The sequence below is a fragment of the Schistocerca americana genome, chromosome 3 (genome assembly GCF_021461395.2).
Source record: "Schistocerca americana isolate TAMUIC-IGC-003095 chromosome 3, iqSchAmer2.1, whole genome shotgun sequence".
In the NCBI taxonomy this organism is placed as follows: Eukaryota; Metazoa; Arthropoda; class Insecta; order Orthoptera; family Acrididae; genus Schistocerca; species Schistocerca americana.
This window is the reverse complement of record NC_060121.1, coordinates 905687826-905706849: the sequence shown is the minus strand read 5'-3', so window position 1 is coordinate 905706849 and position 19024 is coordinate 905687826. Positions and strand designations below refer to the sequence as shown.

The following is a 19024-nucleotide window of genomic DNA, read 5'->3' as shown; positions in this document are numbered from 1 at the left end:
ATTGCTTGTACAGCCCTCTCGCAGTGTCCGGAGCAAGTATGGTGGGTCTGACACACCGGTGTCAATGTGTTCTTTTTTCCATTTCCAGGAGTGTATGTTACGTTCAAAATTCGCAATTTCCGAGTGATAGGAACCCTCGACCATTCGATTCATGTGTCTATTCTTATCGTATACTGTAGACTCAGCAGTATTTGGCTTGTAATGCGCCAACTACGTATCCCAGCCCTCAGACAACGAAACGAGCCGAAACTTATAATATTTCAACCCTGAATCGGAGGGTACGTAGTTGAGGACCACCATCATAACATTTCCTATTATTGGAAAGCCCGAAAAGTGGTGTGTAGTGACAACAGCGAAGTTACAGGAGAGGATACGGGAGGTGCTGGATGGAGGGTCTTGGACAGTATGGCGCGTCGGACGCACAATTGCGGAAAGACTTGGACAGCGGAGAAGTTTGCGCGTGGGCGAGGGAGATAGGAATATTTCGTAGTGCCGACTTGTGAACTTATGAGATCTCATTGGTTTCCGCAGTGAAGAAGTAGTATGGGTTTATAATTGAATATCTCGTGAGCTATGCTGTCGTTCATAACTAATTAATTGCAGTAGGAATCTAATGATTTCCTGTTATTCAACTTATATTTGATTTAATTGCTGGACCATCGACACCAATAAGTGTTTGTCACAAATGTACCGCATTCTCAAAAGTACTTCTGCTATTGTACTCTTCATTTAAAGTCGTTAAGATAGTACCTGTAGATTTTATTTAATTGCAATCTTTCATTTATAAACATCTATGTTACGTTCAAAATTCGCAATTGCTGAGTGATTGGAACCTTCCACCATTCGATTCATGTGTCTATTCATATTGTATACTGTAGACTCATCAGTATTTGGCTTGTAATGCGGCAACTACGCATCCCAGTCCCTAGAGAACGAAACCAGTGAAAACTTTTAATATTTGAACTCTGAGTCGGAGGGTACGTGTTGAGGGCCACCACACCACCACCATAACATTTCCTATTATTGGAAAGCCCGCAAAGTGGTGTGTGGTGACAACAGCGAAGTAGAGAGGAGGAATTGTTACGGTACAAAGGTGCTTTTCGTGGTTAGGATATGGTCCCTTTATTGGGCTTAAGAAAATGCTTAAAGATATGAACACATTTTGTAGAATTGAGTACTGCTTGCAGAAAAGGAATAGTTCTGGGACGATGGTTGCTCATATCAACAAAGTGCAGCCTGTAATAAAACAGCATCTGTCCGGTAATGGTTTGTGGACAATAGCATTCCTTAATGGGCTAGCCTGCTCACAGTCCTTACTTGAACCCAGTAGAGCACCTTTGGCATGGGTTTGGACGTCGACCGTCCCAGATCGCTTCGTCCAACGTCACTACCCTTTACGGCATCACCTCTTCAGGAAGACTGTACTGTCATTCCTCCACAGGCATTCAAACACATTGCTGAAAGTTTCACCAGCAGAGTTTATTGCTCAATATTAACGTTCACTAATGGGTGTCTGGATACTTAGGATCAGTTGATGTATGTTAGCAGGTGTTTTAAGAAGACTAAATAAACCTAAGGAAGATAATTTAGAAAATTGTAAGTCATTTTTGGGTAAATTAATCGCGAATAAGGCGAGTATTTGATGCCACTCGGCTATGATGTCAATACCTTGTCCAGCCAACACCAGCGGCAGCGGCAACGTCCAGGGCCCGCACGCGGGGGTGGCAGTCGCTGGTCTGTCCGGGCCAGACGGCTGCCACGGCGTGCGGAAGGTCACGGCCCGCCGTATAAAAGACTGCTCCACTGGCGGCCGGGCAGCGCGCAGTTGGCGGACCACGCCCACCTGCCGAAATGAACCCTCTGGTGGGTATCCGGCCGGCACGCAGGCTCGGCAGCTCAGCCCGTTACATGGCGTCAAGCAGCTCGCGGGACGTACCTTTTAATAACACCGCTTTATTTATAGTGTTTTTTCACAATAATTATTCCTCATTGAAAAAATCTGTTCAAAACACTGGGGATTTTAACTGCACCGTGTGAATACATTTACCAGTCAGTTGCACACATCAAAAATAACGTTGGTAATTACTGCACTAACACTCTTTCCATGACCATGGAATAAGAACTAGACTCAACTTACATTTAAAACTGAAAAAACTAGACTCCTCCCTCACAGGCCATGAAGGTCCAACGGCACCGACCGGCCGCCGTGTCATCCTCAGCCCAAAGGCGTCACTGGATGTTGATATGGAGGGGCATGTGGTCAGCACACCGCTTTCCCGATCGTATGTCAGTTTCCGAGACCGCAGCTGCTGCTTCTCAATCAAGAAGCTCCTCAGTTTGCCTCACAAGGACTGAGTGCACCCCGCTTGCCAACAGCACTCGGCAGACCGGATGGTCACCCATCCAAGTGCTAGCCCAGCCCGACGGCGCTTAACTTCGGTGATCTGACGGGACCGGGTGTTACCACTGCGGCAAGGCCGTTGGCCAACTTACATTTACCAAGAAAAAATAAACATAAAATTCAAAACAGCGTTTTCGACTAAGAAATAAAACTGTACAATAAATTACCAAAAGAGATTAAAGAAATTGCAAAAATACACTTATTTTAAAAAATCTGCTAAAAAGTACCTGTTATGCAATACATTTTATACATTGAAGTATTACTTAGACAAAACAGAGTAGGGGTCTGGTTAAAAAAAGTTATACAAATAAATAACAATAATGATTATAAAACATCCAGCATTCCACGTAACACTTTCACACTATGTTTTTCCCTTCTTCTTTTCCTTTTCTAGAAGAAGTTACCCCCAAGCTATGTATAGCACAATACTACCACCTCTTCCTCTTTCTGAGCTCAAAACCTCACTCATTACAGAGGGATGCTGACTCAGTTTTTGAGGACAGCAAATGGGAAGTTGCGGTACAGAAAATGGTCCAGAGATCACCACTTTGTGTGTGTTTGTGTGTGTGTATGTGTAGTGAGTGAAATGTTATGAAACAATGTGTGTGTGAAGAGTGTGCAGTGACTGGTAATGAGATATGAGTGAACAGTGTGGCGTTACATTATGGAATAATGTTATAAAAAAAGTTAGTTATAAAAAAAGTATAATATACCAGGATCTTCCCAGATCTAACTAACAGTGTAAGTGTGTATACGAATTAGCTTTTTTAAATTGGTCTAAACTCGTAAATACTTTGACATGTCCAATATCCTTGTAAAAAGAGACCTACGGATGAATAAAGCTACTACTACTACTACTATAATAGTCATATCAGTTGCGAAATCTCCTTCATTAGACTGGGCTAACTCATCAAATCAAGCTCACCCTCGCGAACACTTTGGGACACTACCACCAAGGTGTTTCGACTAACATCCCTCCTCTGTCGTTTCTTCTTCCTAATCCATATTGACTCACGATGTTTGCTTATCCAACTTGTTCAGCCACACTATTAAAGCCACCCATAACTATGGTGTTTACTCTTCCTGTGCCTTCAGAATGTATGATATCTTCTATTTCATCGTAAATTTTCTCCACTTCGTCGTCATGGTCTGATGTTGGCATGTACACTTGTACTATCAGAATATCCACTGCTTGTGCACTTATTTCACAAACATTAAAATATCACTATGGCATACCACTTTAGTCACACTTTGAACTATTTGATTTCCCATCGCCGCGCGGGATTAGCCGAGCGCTCTCAGGCGCTGCAGTCCCGGCGGAGGTTCGAGTCCTCTCTCGGGCATGGGTGTGTGTGTTTGTCCTTAGGATACTTTAGGTTAAGTAGTGTGTAAGCTTAGGGACTGATGATCTTAGCAGTTAAGTCCCATAAGATTTCACACACATTTGAACATTTGATTACCCATCACTAATGGCACGCCATGTTCAAATCTTTTTCCACCGGTATAAAACATTGTGTAATTACCCGATGTTACTTCACCCCTTTCTGCCCATCTCACTTCACTTAAATCCATTGAGTTCACTTCACATTTGTCCATTTCTCTCCTTAGTTTTTCCAGTTTTTCTGATGTTCTAAGTGTTCTTACATTTCATGTCCCATTCCTGAACTTAAAATGATCGTCTCTTTCTATGACTCACCCTGAAATACTCCCCACCCGAGATCCGAACGGGGTAGTAGATTACCACCGAAATATTTTACTCCAGGAAGTTCCATCATCGTTCTCCGTCTTCCGACGTTCACGATATATAATTATGTGGTAGTATTTCCAAGCCGAGCGGTTCTAGGCGCTTCAGTCCGGAGCCACGCGGCTGCTACGGTCGCAGGTTCGAATCCTGCTTCCGGTATGGATGTGTGCGATGTCCTTAGGTTAGTTAGGTTTAAGTAGGTCTAAGTTTAGGGGACTGATGACCTCAGCTGGTTCAAATGGCTCTGAGCACTATGGGACTTAACATCTATGGTCATCAGTCCCCTAGAACTTAGAACTACTTAAACCTAACTAACCTAAGGACAACACACACATCCAAGCCCGAGGCAGGATTCGAACCTGCGACCGTAGCGGCCACGCGGCTCCAGACTGTAGCGCCTAAAACCGCACGGCCACTCGGGCCGGCAACCTCAGCTGTTAAGTCCCATATTTCTTAGAGCCATCTGAACCATTTGAACAATAGTCTTACGATGTCCTTTCCACTTCTCAGTATCACGGCAGAGGAACCAAACTATGATTGGTTTTGTCCATGAGTCTTCGATCTTGATCCATCTAAAGCATCATTTGCTCTGTGCATCAAGTCGATACTGCTGCCTGGTACCAGCATACCGAGTTCACTACGCCTACTCCCACGATGTATACACTAGGATGCAGGGCTGCCTCTTCCGCTAGTTGCATCGTACCGACGGGCTTCATCTCCGCCTTCCCTGCCGTTGAGGTCTTCACCGTTACCCCGGCAAGGGGCCCTCACGAGGTACTGTCACCCGGGCAAGGTGAAACAAGGTTCTTCAAAGAGATGTTACTCCTCCCCCTCTTCCTTTCTCAACCTGGCTTGGGACCGGCCATGGCGGAGTTAAAACACAATATACCGAGCATTATTTCGGCTTATTAACAGAGCAATAATGTAAGTATTGGAAATAAACTCCCACAGCGGGACGCGATCCCACGATCCTTGGACTACCATTCCGTATTCATTCCGCTGCACCACCTGCTGTCTGACTACCATATTAACACACGTCGCTCATGCTCCGTCAGACCCGGGCAAAAATACAATAGTTTTTCTAACTCTTGGCCATCCGGAGGTCCCACATCTGTCACTTTCATTACTGGCCAAGCCCTGCGTACATCAGAAATTTGGACGAAATCGGCAGCGACGAATTGGTGCAATCCCCGTGGATGTTGGACAGAATTTCTAATTAAAACATTTGAAAAATGAGTGTTTCCGTAGTAAATTACAAAATAGCAGAATATAAACAAAACTGGAAGGAAAATGTGGAACGAAGGGAAGAAACAAGGCCTTGCAATACAAACGAAGAGAGAAGAGAGACATAGGACGGCCTGTTAAATGATTTAACTGGGGCCAGAACAGGTCGACTGGCCTATTCTATGAAACGCAGAAGAAGAATTAGAAATGGTCGAAAAGTTTATACAATTAGTGAGAGAGTGTGCTTGAATGCGACCTAAATAATTTTGACCCATGACTGTAGATGCATCAGGAGAAATGACAAATTCAGTTTGTTGTCAATAATCAATTGCAGTTGACAGACAACAGGAGCATTCATAAATAGAATTATAGACGCGGATATTATTTACGCTCTCCATTACACAGCAATAGTGTGCAGCAGAAAGCAATGAGGTATTCAGCTATAAAAATCTTTGAGTATCTGTCCAGGATGTAAATGACTTTACCGATAATAAAATCAACTTCAAACAGAAACTGAAATAATATCTGCTTGACCATCTTCCACTCCATGGAAGATATACTAAATTTGTAGTAATATGGTTTGTGTATTACAGGGTGGTCCATTGATAGTGACCGGGCCAAATATCTCACCACATAAGCGTGAAACGAAAAAACTACAAAGAACGAAACTCGTCTAGCTTGAAGGGGGAAACCAGATGGCGCTATGGTTGGCCCGCTAGATGGCGCTGCCATAGGTCAAACGGATATCAACTGCGTTTTTTAAAATAGGAACCCTCATTTTTTATTACATATTCGTGTAGTACGTAACGAAATATGAATGTTTTAGTTGGACCACATTTTTCGCTTTGTAATATATGGCGCTGTAATAGTCACAAACGTGTAAGTACGTGGTATCACGTAACATTCCGCCAGTGCGGACGGTATTTGCTTCGTGATACAGTACCCGCGTTAAAATGGACCGTTTACCATTTGCGGAAGAGGTCGATATCGTGTTGATGTACGGCTATTGTGATCAAAATGCCCAACGGGCGTGTACTATGTATGCTGCTCGGTATCCTGGACGACATCATCCAAGTGTCCGGACCGAGGGAGAACCGATTGAGGTACTCAAAGTACCCTCCGCTACACACCGTCAGGTGGCTTGTGGAGTATGGATATAGATGTAGATAGGTACGTTATTTAAGGAAACGGGAAGTGCTCAGCCACATGTGAAACGTCAACCACGACCTGCAAAAAATGGTTCAAATGGCTCTGAGCACTATGGGACTCAACATCTGAGGTCATCAGTCCCTTAGAACTACTTAAACCTAACTAACCTAAGGACATCACACACATCCATGCCCGAGGCAGGATTCGAACCTGCGAGCGTAGCGGTCGCGCGGTTCCAGACTGAAGCGCCTAGAACCGCTCGGCCACTCCGGCCGGCGAAGACCTGCAACAAGTAGGTGTTTTAGCTGCTGTCGCGGCTAATCCGCACATCAGTAACAGACAAATTGCTCGAGAATGGGGAACCTCAAAAACGTCGGTGTTGAGAATGCTACATCAACATCGATTGCACCCTTAGCATATTTCTATGCACCAAGAATTCCATGGTGATGACTTTGAACGTCGTGTACAGATGACAGATTTTTTGCACGCGTTCTATTTAGCGACGAAGCGTCATTCACCAACAGCGGTAATGTAAATCGGCATAATATGCACTATTGGACAACGGAAAATCCACGATGGCTGCGACAAGTGGAACATCAGCGACTTTGGCGGGTTAATGTATGGTGCGGCGTTATGGGAGGAAGGATAATTAGTCCCCATTTTATCGATGGCATTCTAAACGGTGCAATGTATGCTGATTTCCTACGTAATGTTCTACCGACGATACTACAAGATGTTACACTGCATGACAGAATGGCGATGTACTTCCAACATGATGGATATCCGGCACATAGCTCACGTGCGTTTGAAGCGGTATTGAATAATATATTTCATGACAGGTGGATTGGCCGTCGAAGCACCATACCAAGGCCCGCACGTTCACCGTATCTGACGTCCCCTGATTTCTTTCTGTGGGGAAAGTTGCTCTCGTGATCCACCGACAACGCCTGACAACATGCGTCAGCGCATTGTCACTGCATGTGCGAACATTACGGAAGATGAAGTACTCGCTGTTGAGCGGAATGTCGTTACACGTATTGTCAAATGCATTGGGGTTGACGGACATCATTTTGAGCATTTATTGCATTAATGTGGTATTTACAGGTAATCACGCTGTAACAGCAATGCGTTCTCAGAAATGATAAGTTCACAAAGGTACATGTATCACATTGGAACAACCGAAATAAAATGTTAAAACGTACCTACGTACTGTATTTTAATTTAAAAAACCTACCTGTTTCCAACTGTTCGTCTAAAATTATGAGCCATATGTTTGTGACTATTACAGCGCCATCTATCACAAAGCGAAAAAGTGATCCAACTAAAACATTTTTATTTCTTTACGTACTACACGAATATGTAATAAAAATGGGGGTTCCTATTTTTAAAAAAATGCAGTTGATATCCATTTGACTTATGGTAGCGCCATCTACCAAGACAACCATTGCGCCATCTGGTTTCCCTCTTCAAGTTAGACAAGTTTAGTTCTTGTAGTTTTTTCGTTTGACGCTTATTTCGTGAGATATTTGGCCCGATTACTATCAATGGACCACCCTGTATATTTAAGTACGTGTGTGTGTGGGTGTATGTGTGTGTGTGGGTGGGTGGGTGGGTGGTTGGGTGGGTGGGTGAGTGTGTATGTGAGAGAGAGAGAGAGAGAGAGAGAGAAATAGGAGAGAGAAAGGGGGAGAGGGAGAGAGGGAGAGATAGAGAGAAAGAGAGAGAGAGAGGATGTTTTCAAGCGATACTGAGAGAGAATGAGCATTGTTCAGTATTAATCACTCTTGGCATGCATGTTGGGGAAATAAAACTTAAGGAATTAAATTGTCAGCCTGTCGCCATACGTTTCGCTGAGAAAGTGAACAATAATTGTATGTCTATCTCCGCATCACAGCGACTGGCCGCAATTATGATGCACAAAGAACATGCATATAACTAACTGACAGTACGTGATGTCTGCACGTGAAGACTCCTGCCTTGTGGCTTTGGCGGCAGCTAAGCCAGGCTATCTGGGTGCTCCAGCGGCCGTCCTATCGACGCAGATGGCCACCACCCTTGTCGCCCCAGCCGCAGTGGCCGCCCCCGCCATCGCCTACACCGCCCCAGCTGCGGCCGTCGTGGCCGCCCCCGCCCCAGTGGCCTACGCCGCCCCAGCTGCGGCCGGCGTCGCCGCCGCCCCCGGCTCCACCGTGGTGTCCGCCCCCGGTACTAGCTTCTACTCTTCCTCCACACAGTCCGTGCACCCGCCACAGGTGGTTCTCGCCAGCCCGCAGGCCGTCCACGCCACAGCCGTCGCCGCCGCTCCCGTGGTGGCCGCAGCGCCGGCCGTCGCCACCGCCCCCGCGGTCGTGGCTGCCCCGCCAGCGGAGGTTGTCGACGCTCCCGAGGTGGTCGCCGCCCGCGCAGCCCACTTCCAGGCTTACGTCGCTGCCAAGGCCGCTCTGCTGGGGCGCAAGAAGCGCAGCCCCGGATTCCTCGGCCCCGCTGTGGTCTCCACCCCCGCCGCCACCACCCTCTCTGCTCATGCCGCCCCCGTGGACAACGCTGTCCACGCTGCCTCAGTGGCCCTTGCTGCTCACGCTGCCGCCGTCACCCCTGTTGCCTACTCCGCCCCCGTAGCTGTCGCCTACTCCGCCCCCGCAGCTGTCACCTACTCTGCCCCCGCGTCTGTCGCCTACTCAGCCGTGGCCTTCCTACCAGTGGCCGCCTCCAGCCAGTACCGCGTCCAGGACCAACTCGGCCAGTACACCTACGGCTACGCCGACGGAAACTCCGCCAAGACTGAGAGCCGCGCCGCTGACGGCTCCACTGTCGGCGGCTACTCCTACGTAGACGACCACGCCCTGGTACAGAGTGTCAAGTACCACGCCGATAGCCTGGGCTTCAGGGCCACCGCCACCAACCTGCCCGTCCTGTTCCATTTTGAACTCTACATCGTTTATGTATGTAACCTTCTTTTCTTTCCCTGAATCTTCATGCCCCACATAGTATAATGTATAAAAATCTGTAAAAAATAAATACGTAATAAAACGGATAAAATTAAAAATCGATTTATTCCAGAATGAAACTTTCAGTTTGCAGCGGAGTGTGCGCTAATATGAAACTTCTTGGCACATTAAAACTGTATGCCGGACCGAGACTCGAACTCGGGACCTTTGCATTTCGCGGGCAAGTGGTCTACCACTACCAAGTTCGAGTCTCGGTCCGGCACACAGTATTAATCTGCCAGGAATTTTCATACCTATTTATTGCTTTATTTTTCCGTTTTTTCGTGTCTGATATTACTCTGATATCAACAAGACGTGTAACTCAGCGTCAGTGAGAAACGTCAAAATTATATAAACACTTTTCCATAAGAGCTTCAGTTATCAACGTTACTCTTTGAATACTAATATAGCATTGGTTTCTTGTAGTGATAACTGTGTTGTGTTTTTATTTTCTATTTCTCACCTGTCGGAGCAGGTGGGCTAACAGCAGCTAACTACCGGTTCTTTAACATAATGGTTTCGAAAACAACAGAGTCGAAAATAAAAAGTGATAGAACAGGTGTTGTAATGTTCCTGAGGCTTTTGATTTGGGAGATATTATTTTTTTAGACAGAAGTGATTCCCTACGAGCTGATGATATGCTTCATTCAAGAAACTGAGCAGAATATGACTGTAGAGCTACTGTCGCAGGTTCGAATCCTGCTTTGGGCATGGATGTGTGTGACCTCCTTAGGTTAGTTAGGTTTAATTAGTTCTAAGTTCTAGGGGACTGATGACCTCAGAAGTTAAGTCCCATAGTGCTCGGAGCCATTTGAACCATTCTTTTTTTTTTTTTTTTTTTTTGTGGCTGTAGAATGGAAACTAAAATGTGTGCATAACTCATGTGGAGGAGAAAAATTTCAAGTGACTGTTGTGAGACTTGGGTAACGTATTAGGATGTGGCTTTGCTTGTACTGGGGAGATGGTACATTTGAATGATGTATGCCGCGTACGGTAGGCAGTTTAATTGGAGAGGAATGAATATGTCCAAAAAGGGCAATTGTAAGACTTGAACAGGAATAATGAACGTAAGGATGAAAAAATCTGGTATAACAGAAGAAATGCTTCTGCTGGTCGACCAAAGAAGGAAGTAAAAAAAGGTTCAGGAAAATTCAGGAATACACAAAAACAAGCTACTAAGGAATAAATAAATAGGAAGTGCAGAGAAGCTAAGGCAAAAAGGTTGCATAAAAATGTGTAGAATCTGAAAAAGAAATAAATTTCGTAAGGAAATTACAAACATGGGCGGTAACATTAAGAGTGCAATGAGACTTCCACTGTTGAATGCGGAGGAGAGAGCGGGTAGGTGGAAGTAGTAAACTGAAAGCCTCTACGAGTATTAGAATCAGAGTTTGACGGAGAATTCGAAGCCTGGCGATTAAATAATGTGAAACATATGGATAACAATCCTTCGGAATTTCTAAAACCAATAGGACCAAACGCCTATTCAAGTTGACTTGTAGAATCTATATGTCTGGAGACATATCATCAGATTTTCGTAAAAATATATTCCACAAAGGCAGTAAAGGCAGATACACATAAATGATTCGACAGACAGGGTAGGTAGCAGTCTCCGGTTGATCGCTGATGATGTTGTGGTGTGCAGGAAGGAGTCGCAGGTAAGTGTAGGTTCATACAAGATGATAGACAAAAGTTCTAGTTTGTGTGATGAATGGCAGCAGGCTCTTAATGTGGAAAAATGTAAGTTAATGCACATGAATAGGAAAAACAAGCCTCGAATGTTCGGATAGAACATTAGTAGTGTCCTGCTTTGCACAGTCACGTCGTTCAAAATCTGGGTGTAACGTTACGAAGCGATGCGAAATGGAACGAGCATGTGAGAATGGTGGTAGGGAAGGCGAATGGTCGACCTCGTTTTATTGGGAGAATTTTAGGAAAGTGGGGTTCATCTATACAGGAGGGTGCATATAAGACGCTAGTGCGAGCTATTCTTGAGTACTGCTCGAGTGCGGCATCCGTACCTCGTCAGATTGAAAGAAGACATCAAAGAAATACAGAGGCAAGTTAGTACATTTGTTACCGGTCTGTTTCATCAGCATGCAAGTATTACGGATATGCTTCGGGAGTTCAGTTGGGAATGACTGGAAGGAATAAGAGATTCATTTTGGAGAATATTACTGAAAATATTTAGAAAACTTGAAGCTGACTGCAGAACAATCCTACTGACGCCAACATAAATTTCTGATAGGGACCACAAAGATAAGATGAGAGAAATTGGGACTCTTATGGAGATACATAGACATTCATTTTCCCTTCGCTCTATCTGCGAGTGGAACAGGAAAGAAAACGACTAGGGTATCATCCGCCACTCACCGACTGGTGGCTTGTGAACTACGTAGATGTAGAACTGAAACCTTGTCATGGGGGAAGCCTTGGCAGAGAGGTCCACCGCATGAGCGCGTAGGGAAGTGATTCCGGTGGTGGTTTCCCGTTGCCTTCCACTGATGATGATGAAATGATAATGATGACAGCACAACACCCAGTCCCGGAGCGGAGAAAATCTCCGACCCAGACGGGAATCGAACCCGGGCGTGACAGACCGCCGCTCTGACCACGCAGCTATCGGGGCGGACTGTAGATGTAGATGTAAATTAGATGCAAATGTAGAAGAAGCACGAGACTTATCGCATAGTCAGCTTAAAAGCTGATGCATCCAATTTGTTGACAACAATAATATACAGCAGAAAGGAAGAGAAACTCGAGAATATGTTAGACGACGGTTAGTTTGGTTTTAGGAAAGGCAACGCCACCAGAGAGGCTTTTCTGACAGAAACAGTTTCTGCGTCAGTCACTAGTTTATTTTGCTACTACCCGTTTAGATGAGTCACACCATCATCTTCAGGTGGAGAATTGTTTATTTTCATAGCTGACGTTGGTGAAGAGTACAGACGTCTTTTCACAGTAGCAGAACAAGGGCAGTACAGCAGGAGGAAGCAAACTGTCTGCATGACTTACGAGCTACGACAAAGACATTATTTGACTTATCATATGGAGACGACGCCCCTTAAACATAAAATAGGGCCTGATTACATGTGTCATGTATGCAGAAACTTACGTGCTAGAACTGGTCTGTCTAGACGAAAATTGAGTCTTACGGTGTCGTTGTATGTGGAAGCTCGCTAGGTGGCGACGCTACGGTTTCTAACTATGGGAAGCTGTGTGTAAATAATCGGGAAGAATTCCCGTAGTCTGAACAAAGATGATGTCATAAACTCATTTGAAGATGCGCATCATAGCATAGAAAAACGCATGATTTTTCAACAATACCTGTTCTTTATTGAAGAAGGGAATGCGTTTCGAAATTCCGAATTCCTCAAGCAAATTGCGACCATCGGCATTGTTCTGTGTTTTGGCGTTGAACGTGCACTTGGCCCATTGTTTCCTGGGTGTAATTTTATGTGTTTGACTACTCGTTTCATGAGATGATTATTTTCTCTTAGTTCAGTAAGTGTTAAATTTTATATTTCATGCTATGGGAGCTGGTACACTCTGTAGTTACCCTCTGTAGTTACCATACCTCGCTTCCCCTTGCAACCCTCTCCCCCCCCCTCCCCCCCGCCCCTGTCCTGAAAGCAATTACGATCTGTAACTTTTATGTTGTGGGGTTAAAGAATTTTTACGTGGTTTTGTAGTTTTAGAATTTTTGTATTTGGCCATTGCTGTGGCCTTCTCCACCAGACATCACGGCGCCTAGAGTATCAGCAACCAAACTGACAGCCTGCACTTCGCAGGCACACCGAAACACTACACAACCGACAGGCAATATTGATGAACGGCCACAACAACAACAACAACAACAACACAGCATAGACACCAGCGTCCACCAGGGGCCACTACTGGCCCACATAAACATAAGGAAGAGGTCGCTGCAGATCCTGGAACTATTTTCCATCACGTGGTTTGACGTGTGAAAAGAGTTCCGGGATCTGCAGCGACCTCTTCCTAATGTTTATGTGGGCCGGTAGTGGCCCCTGGTGGCCGCTGGTGTCTTTGCTGTTGTGTTGTTGTTGTTGTTGTGGCCGTTCATCAGTATTGCCTGTCAGTTGTGTAGTGCTTCGGTGCGCCTGCGAAGCGGGCAACCCGCAGCTGCAGGTTGTCAGTTTGGTTGCTGATACTCTAGGCGCCGTGATGTCTGCTGGAGAAGGCCACAGCAGCTATTACATTCGTACAGGTTTTGTTATTTTCATAGATGTCTGAAGATGCCTTTCAATACAGGCGAGATGTGTCGCAAATGAAGAACTAACAAAGCTATTTTTTTCCTACCATGAGTGAATTCTCTCTGTCTATTTACCACAATCTGGTACAGTTTATGGACCGAGTGCCACCAGTGATTGGTTGATGCACCAAGCTGAAGGAGCGTTGGACACGTCCAAGTGTAAAACTTGTAAATAGCAGGTATCGCAGCAGCGAAAACTGACAGAGGTGAATGGACACAAGTGAATGGGGGAAGAGGGGGATGGGAAGACAGCGCCAAATGGTACTTCGCTTGCATGAATAAATATCCACGAACCTGCACTGGCTTTAGCATTTCCGACGCCCTATTTGAATTTCGCTCTTTTCTAACGAAACGCTCTGCACGGTGAACTGAAACTGGATATGTGGGATCATTATTGGTAGCATAACAAATATTTCAGTCCGGTAACTGCAGACCGCTAACATTATCAGTATTCTAAATCGTTAAATAGGTGATACAAAAAATAGATTCCATTGAGATGAATTAAAACATTGCTTTTCACGTACTAATTACAAAATTGGTTCAGATGGCTCTAAGCACTATGGGACTTAACATTTGAGGTCATCAGTCCCCTAGACTTAGAACTACTTAAACCTAACTAACCTAAGGACACCACACACATCCATGCCCAAGGCGCGATTCGAACCTGCGACCGTAGCAGCAGCGCGGTTCTGAACTGAGGCGCCTAGATCCGCTCGGCCACAGCGACCGGCTACTGATTACAGTGAAAGGTAACTCGAATACTGAGTGGTATGTGTACTTCCACTGCGTACTAGAGGTCACGTCATAGGTATGAGGGGCGTTCAATAAATAATGCAACACATTTTCTCACAGCCAGTTTTGGTTGAAAAAATCCGAAATTTGTTGTGGAACATTTTGGAATATTCCCGCTGCAGCCCCGACACTTTCATGAAGTTTTGTAGGCAGCGGTGCTATACGTAGCCTTCAAAATGGCGTCTGTAACGAAGGTATGTCCCAAGCAGACAGCTGTCATTGACTTCCTTTTGGCGGAAAACCAAAGCAACGCAGATATTCTTAGGCGCCTGAAGAATGTCTTCGGAGACCTGGTAGCGCACAAAAGCGCAGAGAGCCGTTGGGCTAGGTGTCTATCATCATCGCAACAAGGTTGCAGAAACCTGTCCGATCCCCCGCATACCGGTGACTCATGCAGTGTTGCAACGTGCGGGCACTCTCATTCGAGGTGATCGACGAATCACAATCAAACACCTCGCTGCACAACTGGACTTCTATATTGGTAATGCTGACACACTCGTTCACCAGTTAGGGTACTCAAAGGTGCGTCTCCGCTGGGTTCCTCGCAACCTAACGGAAGAGCATAAAGAGCAACGAAGGACCATCTGTGCGGAATTGCTTGAGTGTTACGAGGCTCATCGTGACAATTTTTTGTCGAGCATCGCCACAGGCGATGAATCATGCGTTCATCACTTCCAACCGGAAACAAAACGGCAATCCATGTAGTGGTTTTGCGATGTCCGCGTTCGGTTCAGTTTATTTCATCCTAATTAGGATGTAATAAATGCCTTATTAAATAACAAGTTCGTTTGTGTGGCCATCCTCCGCAACAAGTATATCAATAATTGTTTTGTAAATAAAACTACCTTTCCCTGCTGCTAGTTACTTTATTTATCCCACACGCGTTTCATCTTTTCCTTTTCTAAGGCATCATCTAAGGGATCTACAACGATAAAGTTTTGTTAGTTTTAGATTATTAAACAGTTCACGCCACGATTGTTTGTAAAATCAAATCATCTGTCACCAAAGTTTTCAAAAAAAGATAAAAAAACACGTCGGCTCTACCCCCCCCCCTTCTCTCTCTCTCTCTCTCTCTCTCTCTCTCTCTCTCTCTCTCGCGCTCACACACACACGGTATAAACATCATGAACAGAAGTTAGTCTCAAACATATAATTCGTTAGGTTGGCAACAAATAGGTAAACATACGAAAGAGGAGGAAACACGTAATGGAGTCGCAATATTTACGTTGTGAAAAGCAGTGTCCGGCGAAATTGTTGTATCTAGTGACAAAAGAAGAATACTACTCCACAGAAAAGAGTGAGAAACATGGTGAACAGTGTGAGGAAGGCCAGAACGCAAAGTTGTGATTATATGGAAGTAATAAAAGTGATAGTGCAACCTCCAAACCAGGTGTGAGGAAACGCAGATCAGCAAATAGTAAGTAATTACTTTTTTACAAAAAATCGTGACGTAGACTGTTTAATAATCTAAAACTAACAAAACTGTATCGTTATAGATCCCACTGAAGATGCCTTAGAACAGGAAAAGGCGAAACGCGTGTGGGATAAATAAAGTAACTAGCAGCAGGAAAAGGCAGTTTTATTTACAAAACAAGCCTTACTGAATGTGCGTGGTAATCGGGTGACGGTCGCGTGCAGTAGGTGCTGAGCTGTGTGACAGCTGATCACTCTCTTTTGTCTGTGGGAGTCTGCAGTCTACCACCCGAAGTAGTTTAAACGATAGTAAACAGATGTTAACACCAAATGATCGTAGAGGAAACCTACCAATTTCAATATTAAATGCCTTTGAGGTGACGATTGTACAGGGTGTTAGTTCAAAACCGAGCATTTAAATTTGCAGGAATGCCTAATATCAGTGTGCCTATATTCACACATACGTAATTAATTTAAATAACACAGCATTTTCATCAAAATTAACATGGTGAACTTTTAAAAAGTAACCTGGTAAGCATTGAAGATACTTATCTACTGTGGTGGTAAAATATTTAACGTTAATACTATAAAAATACTAGACTAGGTATGAAAAATTTTAAGTCACTTACCAATATGTAATCAGAAATTACATAATAGGTCTCGTGACGACCTATACCTGACTTTATTCAACACTGGCTCAGATTTCGTCACATGCCACTGGTTTCGATTTGCAAAGTACGCAAGCCAACGCAGTTTTCTGAAGAGAAACAAAAGTTTCAGTTTACCTTGTGGTGTCTTCTTCTCAACAGTAACGCAGACGCACGGCATCAATTATGATATTTGGCTGGTTTATGATTTATGTATGAAATCTCGGCGTAAGTTGGCGAAAGATTTTATTTATTTTTTTTTAATTTGTGGTAAGGCCTGATGGGACCAAATTGCTGAGGTCATCGTTCCCTAAGCTTACACACTATTTAATCTAACTTAAACCAACTTATGCTAAGGACGACACACACACCCATGCCTGCGGGAGGACTCGAACCTCCGACAGGGGGAGCCACGCGCCACGCGGACCGTGCAAGACGCCCAACACCGCACGGCTACCCCGCGCGGCAACGATTTTGTATTCAAATAAATACCAGCTTTTACCTCAGTAAAAACTTTTAGTGTAAAAGATTGAAAGTATAAGAGTCTTGATTTTTAAATACATAAATAAACACACGAGATAAGCATTTGATTTATCAATAAGCAGTGTATTATTACTCAATTTGCAGTTCCGATTATGTCATGGCTTTTACAGGTTTTGCTAACATGGTTTACCTACTCGAAGTCCACTTTACGTTGTAGCACAGTCAAAATAAGAGTTACATGCTGTAGCACAGATTAATAAAACTGTTGTATTTCACGTGATGACTAGCTATGTCCAAGCCTCTTTAACAAATGCTATTCAAATGTGAAACGGCAGATCACTGCCTGTGGTTCTGAATGCCATAGGATCTTCAGTTGTACGTACAGCAACAATATGTCTCTTGCAGCTTGCAGAGCCTCGTGGTCCACAATACGACAGGCTTTTTGCTCCGCTGCAGGTCAGAGCAAGCCTCTTCCTCCGTCGTAACTGCCGTCTGCTTCACGTCTCCTGTGCAGCGAGCTACCTTAATTTGAGTATTAACTGTATTTTTCTTACTTGTCACTTCTTTTTCTGTGTGTTTTTGCTTTTAGGAAGCTTTAATTGTCGAGTGCTAGTAATAGTGTTTCATAGATTTCGTGTTTGTTTTGAATACAGTCAGAGAGAGTCCCTTTAGTCAACCATAGTGCCAGTAGTGCTAGTGTTTGTTTTCAGTACAGTCCAGATACAGGTAGTGCTATTTTCATTGTTTTCTACAAGAAGTGGCTAGCAACCACAGTTTAGTCAACAATCAGCCGCCTTTAGTGAATTAGCAGTCTAGTTAAAAGTTGATTAACTCTCTACAGTAAAATGATTTCTTAGGATGGATAGGATGCGTGACTGCTGTTTACGGACGCAGGAGGAGCTGGCCACTGTTCGCGAACAGCTGAGCGTGTTGATGGCCGCGGTCAGCCGTCTTCAGGCTGCTGCCTCGGAGTGTAGCGGCAGTGGGGAGTCTGGTGCGTCGCATGGTACACCCCAGGTGTTACATGCTACACCTACTGTCCCTGCTGTCGAGACATCTTCACGGGTACCGGGCGCGGTTGGGCCACCCTCTCCCCAAGGGGAGTGGCGGGTTCAACGGCGTTCGCGGGGCACGTGGCGGAGGGTAAATGTGGAGGCTGGCCGTGTGGCATTGCCCGCTCTGCCTGAGAGTGGACATGTGGCCGCTCCTTCAGCAAGGTCCGAGCAGGCACACGTGGGGAGGGGTTTATTAGTTATTGGGAGCTCCAACGTTAGGCGGGTGATGGAGCCCCTTAGGGAAATAGCGGAAAGGTCGGGGAAGAAGGCCAGTGTTCACTCTGTCTGCTTGCCGGGGGGTCTCATCCGAGATGTGGAGGAGGCACTGCCGGCGACGATAGAGAGCACTGGGTGCACCCGACTGCAAATTGTTGCTCCTGCCGTCTGGGTTCAGAGGTCATCCTCAGTTCGTACAGGCGGTTGGTGGTATTGGTGAAGGCGGAAAGCCTCGCTCGCGGGGTGGAATCAGAGCCATCTATATGTAGTATAGTTCCCAGAACGGGTCGCGGTCCTCTGGTTTGGAGCCGAGTGGAAGGCTTAAACCAGAGGCTCAGACGATTCTGCGAAGATCAGGGGTGCAAATTTCTCGACCTCCACTATCGCGTGGAGAAATGTAGGGTCCCCCTGAATAGGTCAGGCGTGCACTACACGCCGGAAGCGGCTACAAGGGTAGCGGAGTACGTGTGGAGTGCACATGGGGGTTTTTTAGGTTAGAGAATTCCCTCCCTAGGCCCGACAAGACGCCTCCTGAGACGCGGCAAGATACGAGTAGGCAAAATGCAACAGGGAATAACAATATTAATGTGCTAATAGTAAACTGCAGGAGCGTCTATAGAAAGGTCCCAGAACTGCT

General features: G+C 45.2%; 1 protein-coding gene and 1 pseudogene across 1 annotated transcript; one reads left to right on the top strand and one right to left on the bottom strand.

Annotated features, from left to right (window-relative positions):
* The first annotated feature begins 1655 nt into the window (after window positions 1-1655).
* LOC124606494 (dihydrolipoyllysine-residue acetyltransferase component of pyruvate dehydrogenase complex-like) lies at window positions 1656-9555 on the top strand. The gene is made up of 2 exons (XM_047138476.1): window positions 1656-1863; window positions 8541-9555. Exons 1-2 carry the CDS (start codon window positions 1656-1658, stop codon window positions 9485-9487), a joined length of 1155 nt encoding a protein of 384 aa, XP_046994432.1. The 3' UTR covers window positions 9488-9555.
* On the bottom strand, window positions 2368-2485 carry LOC124608915 (annotated as a pseudogene).
* Window positions 9556-19024: the final 9469 nt, after the last annotated feature.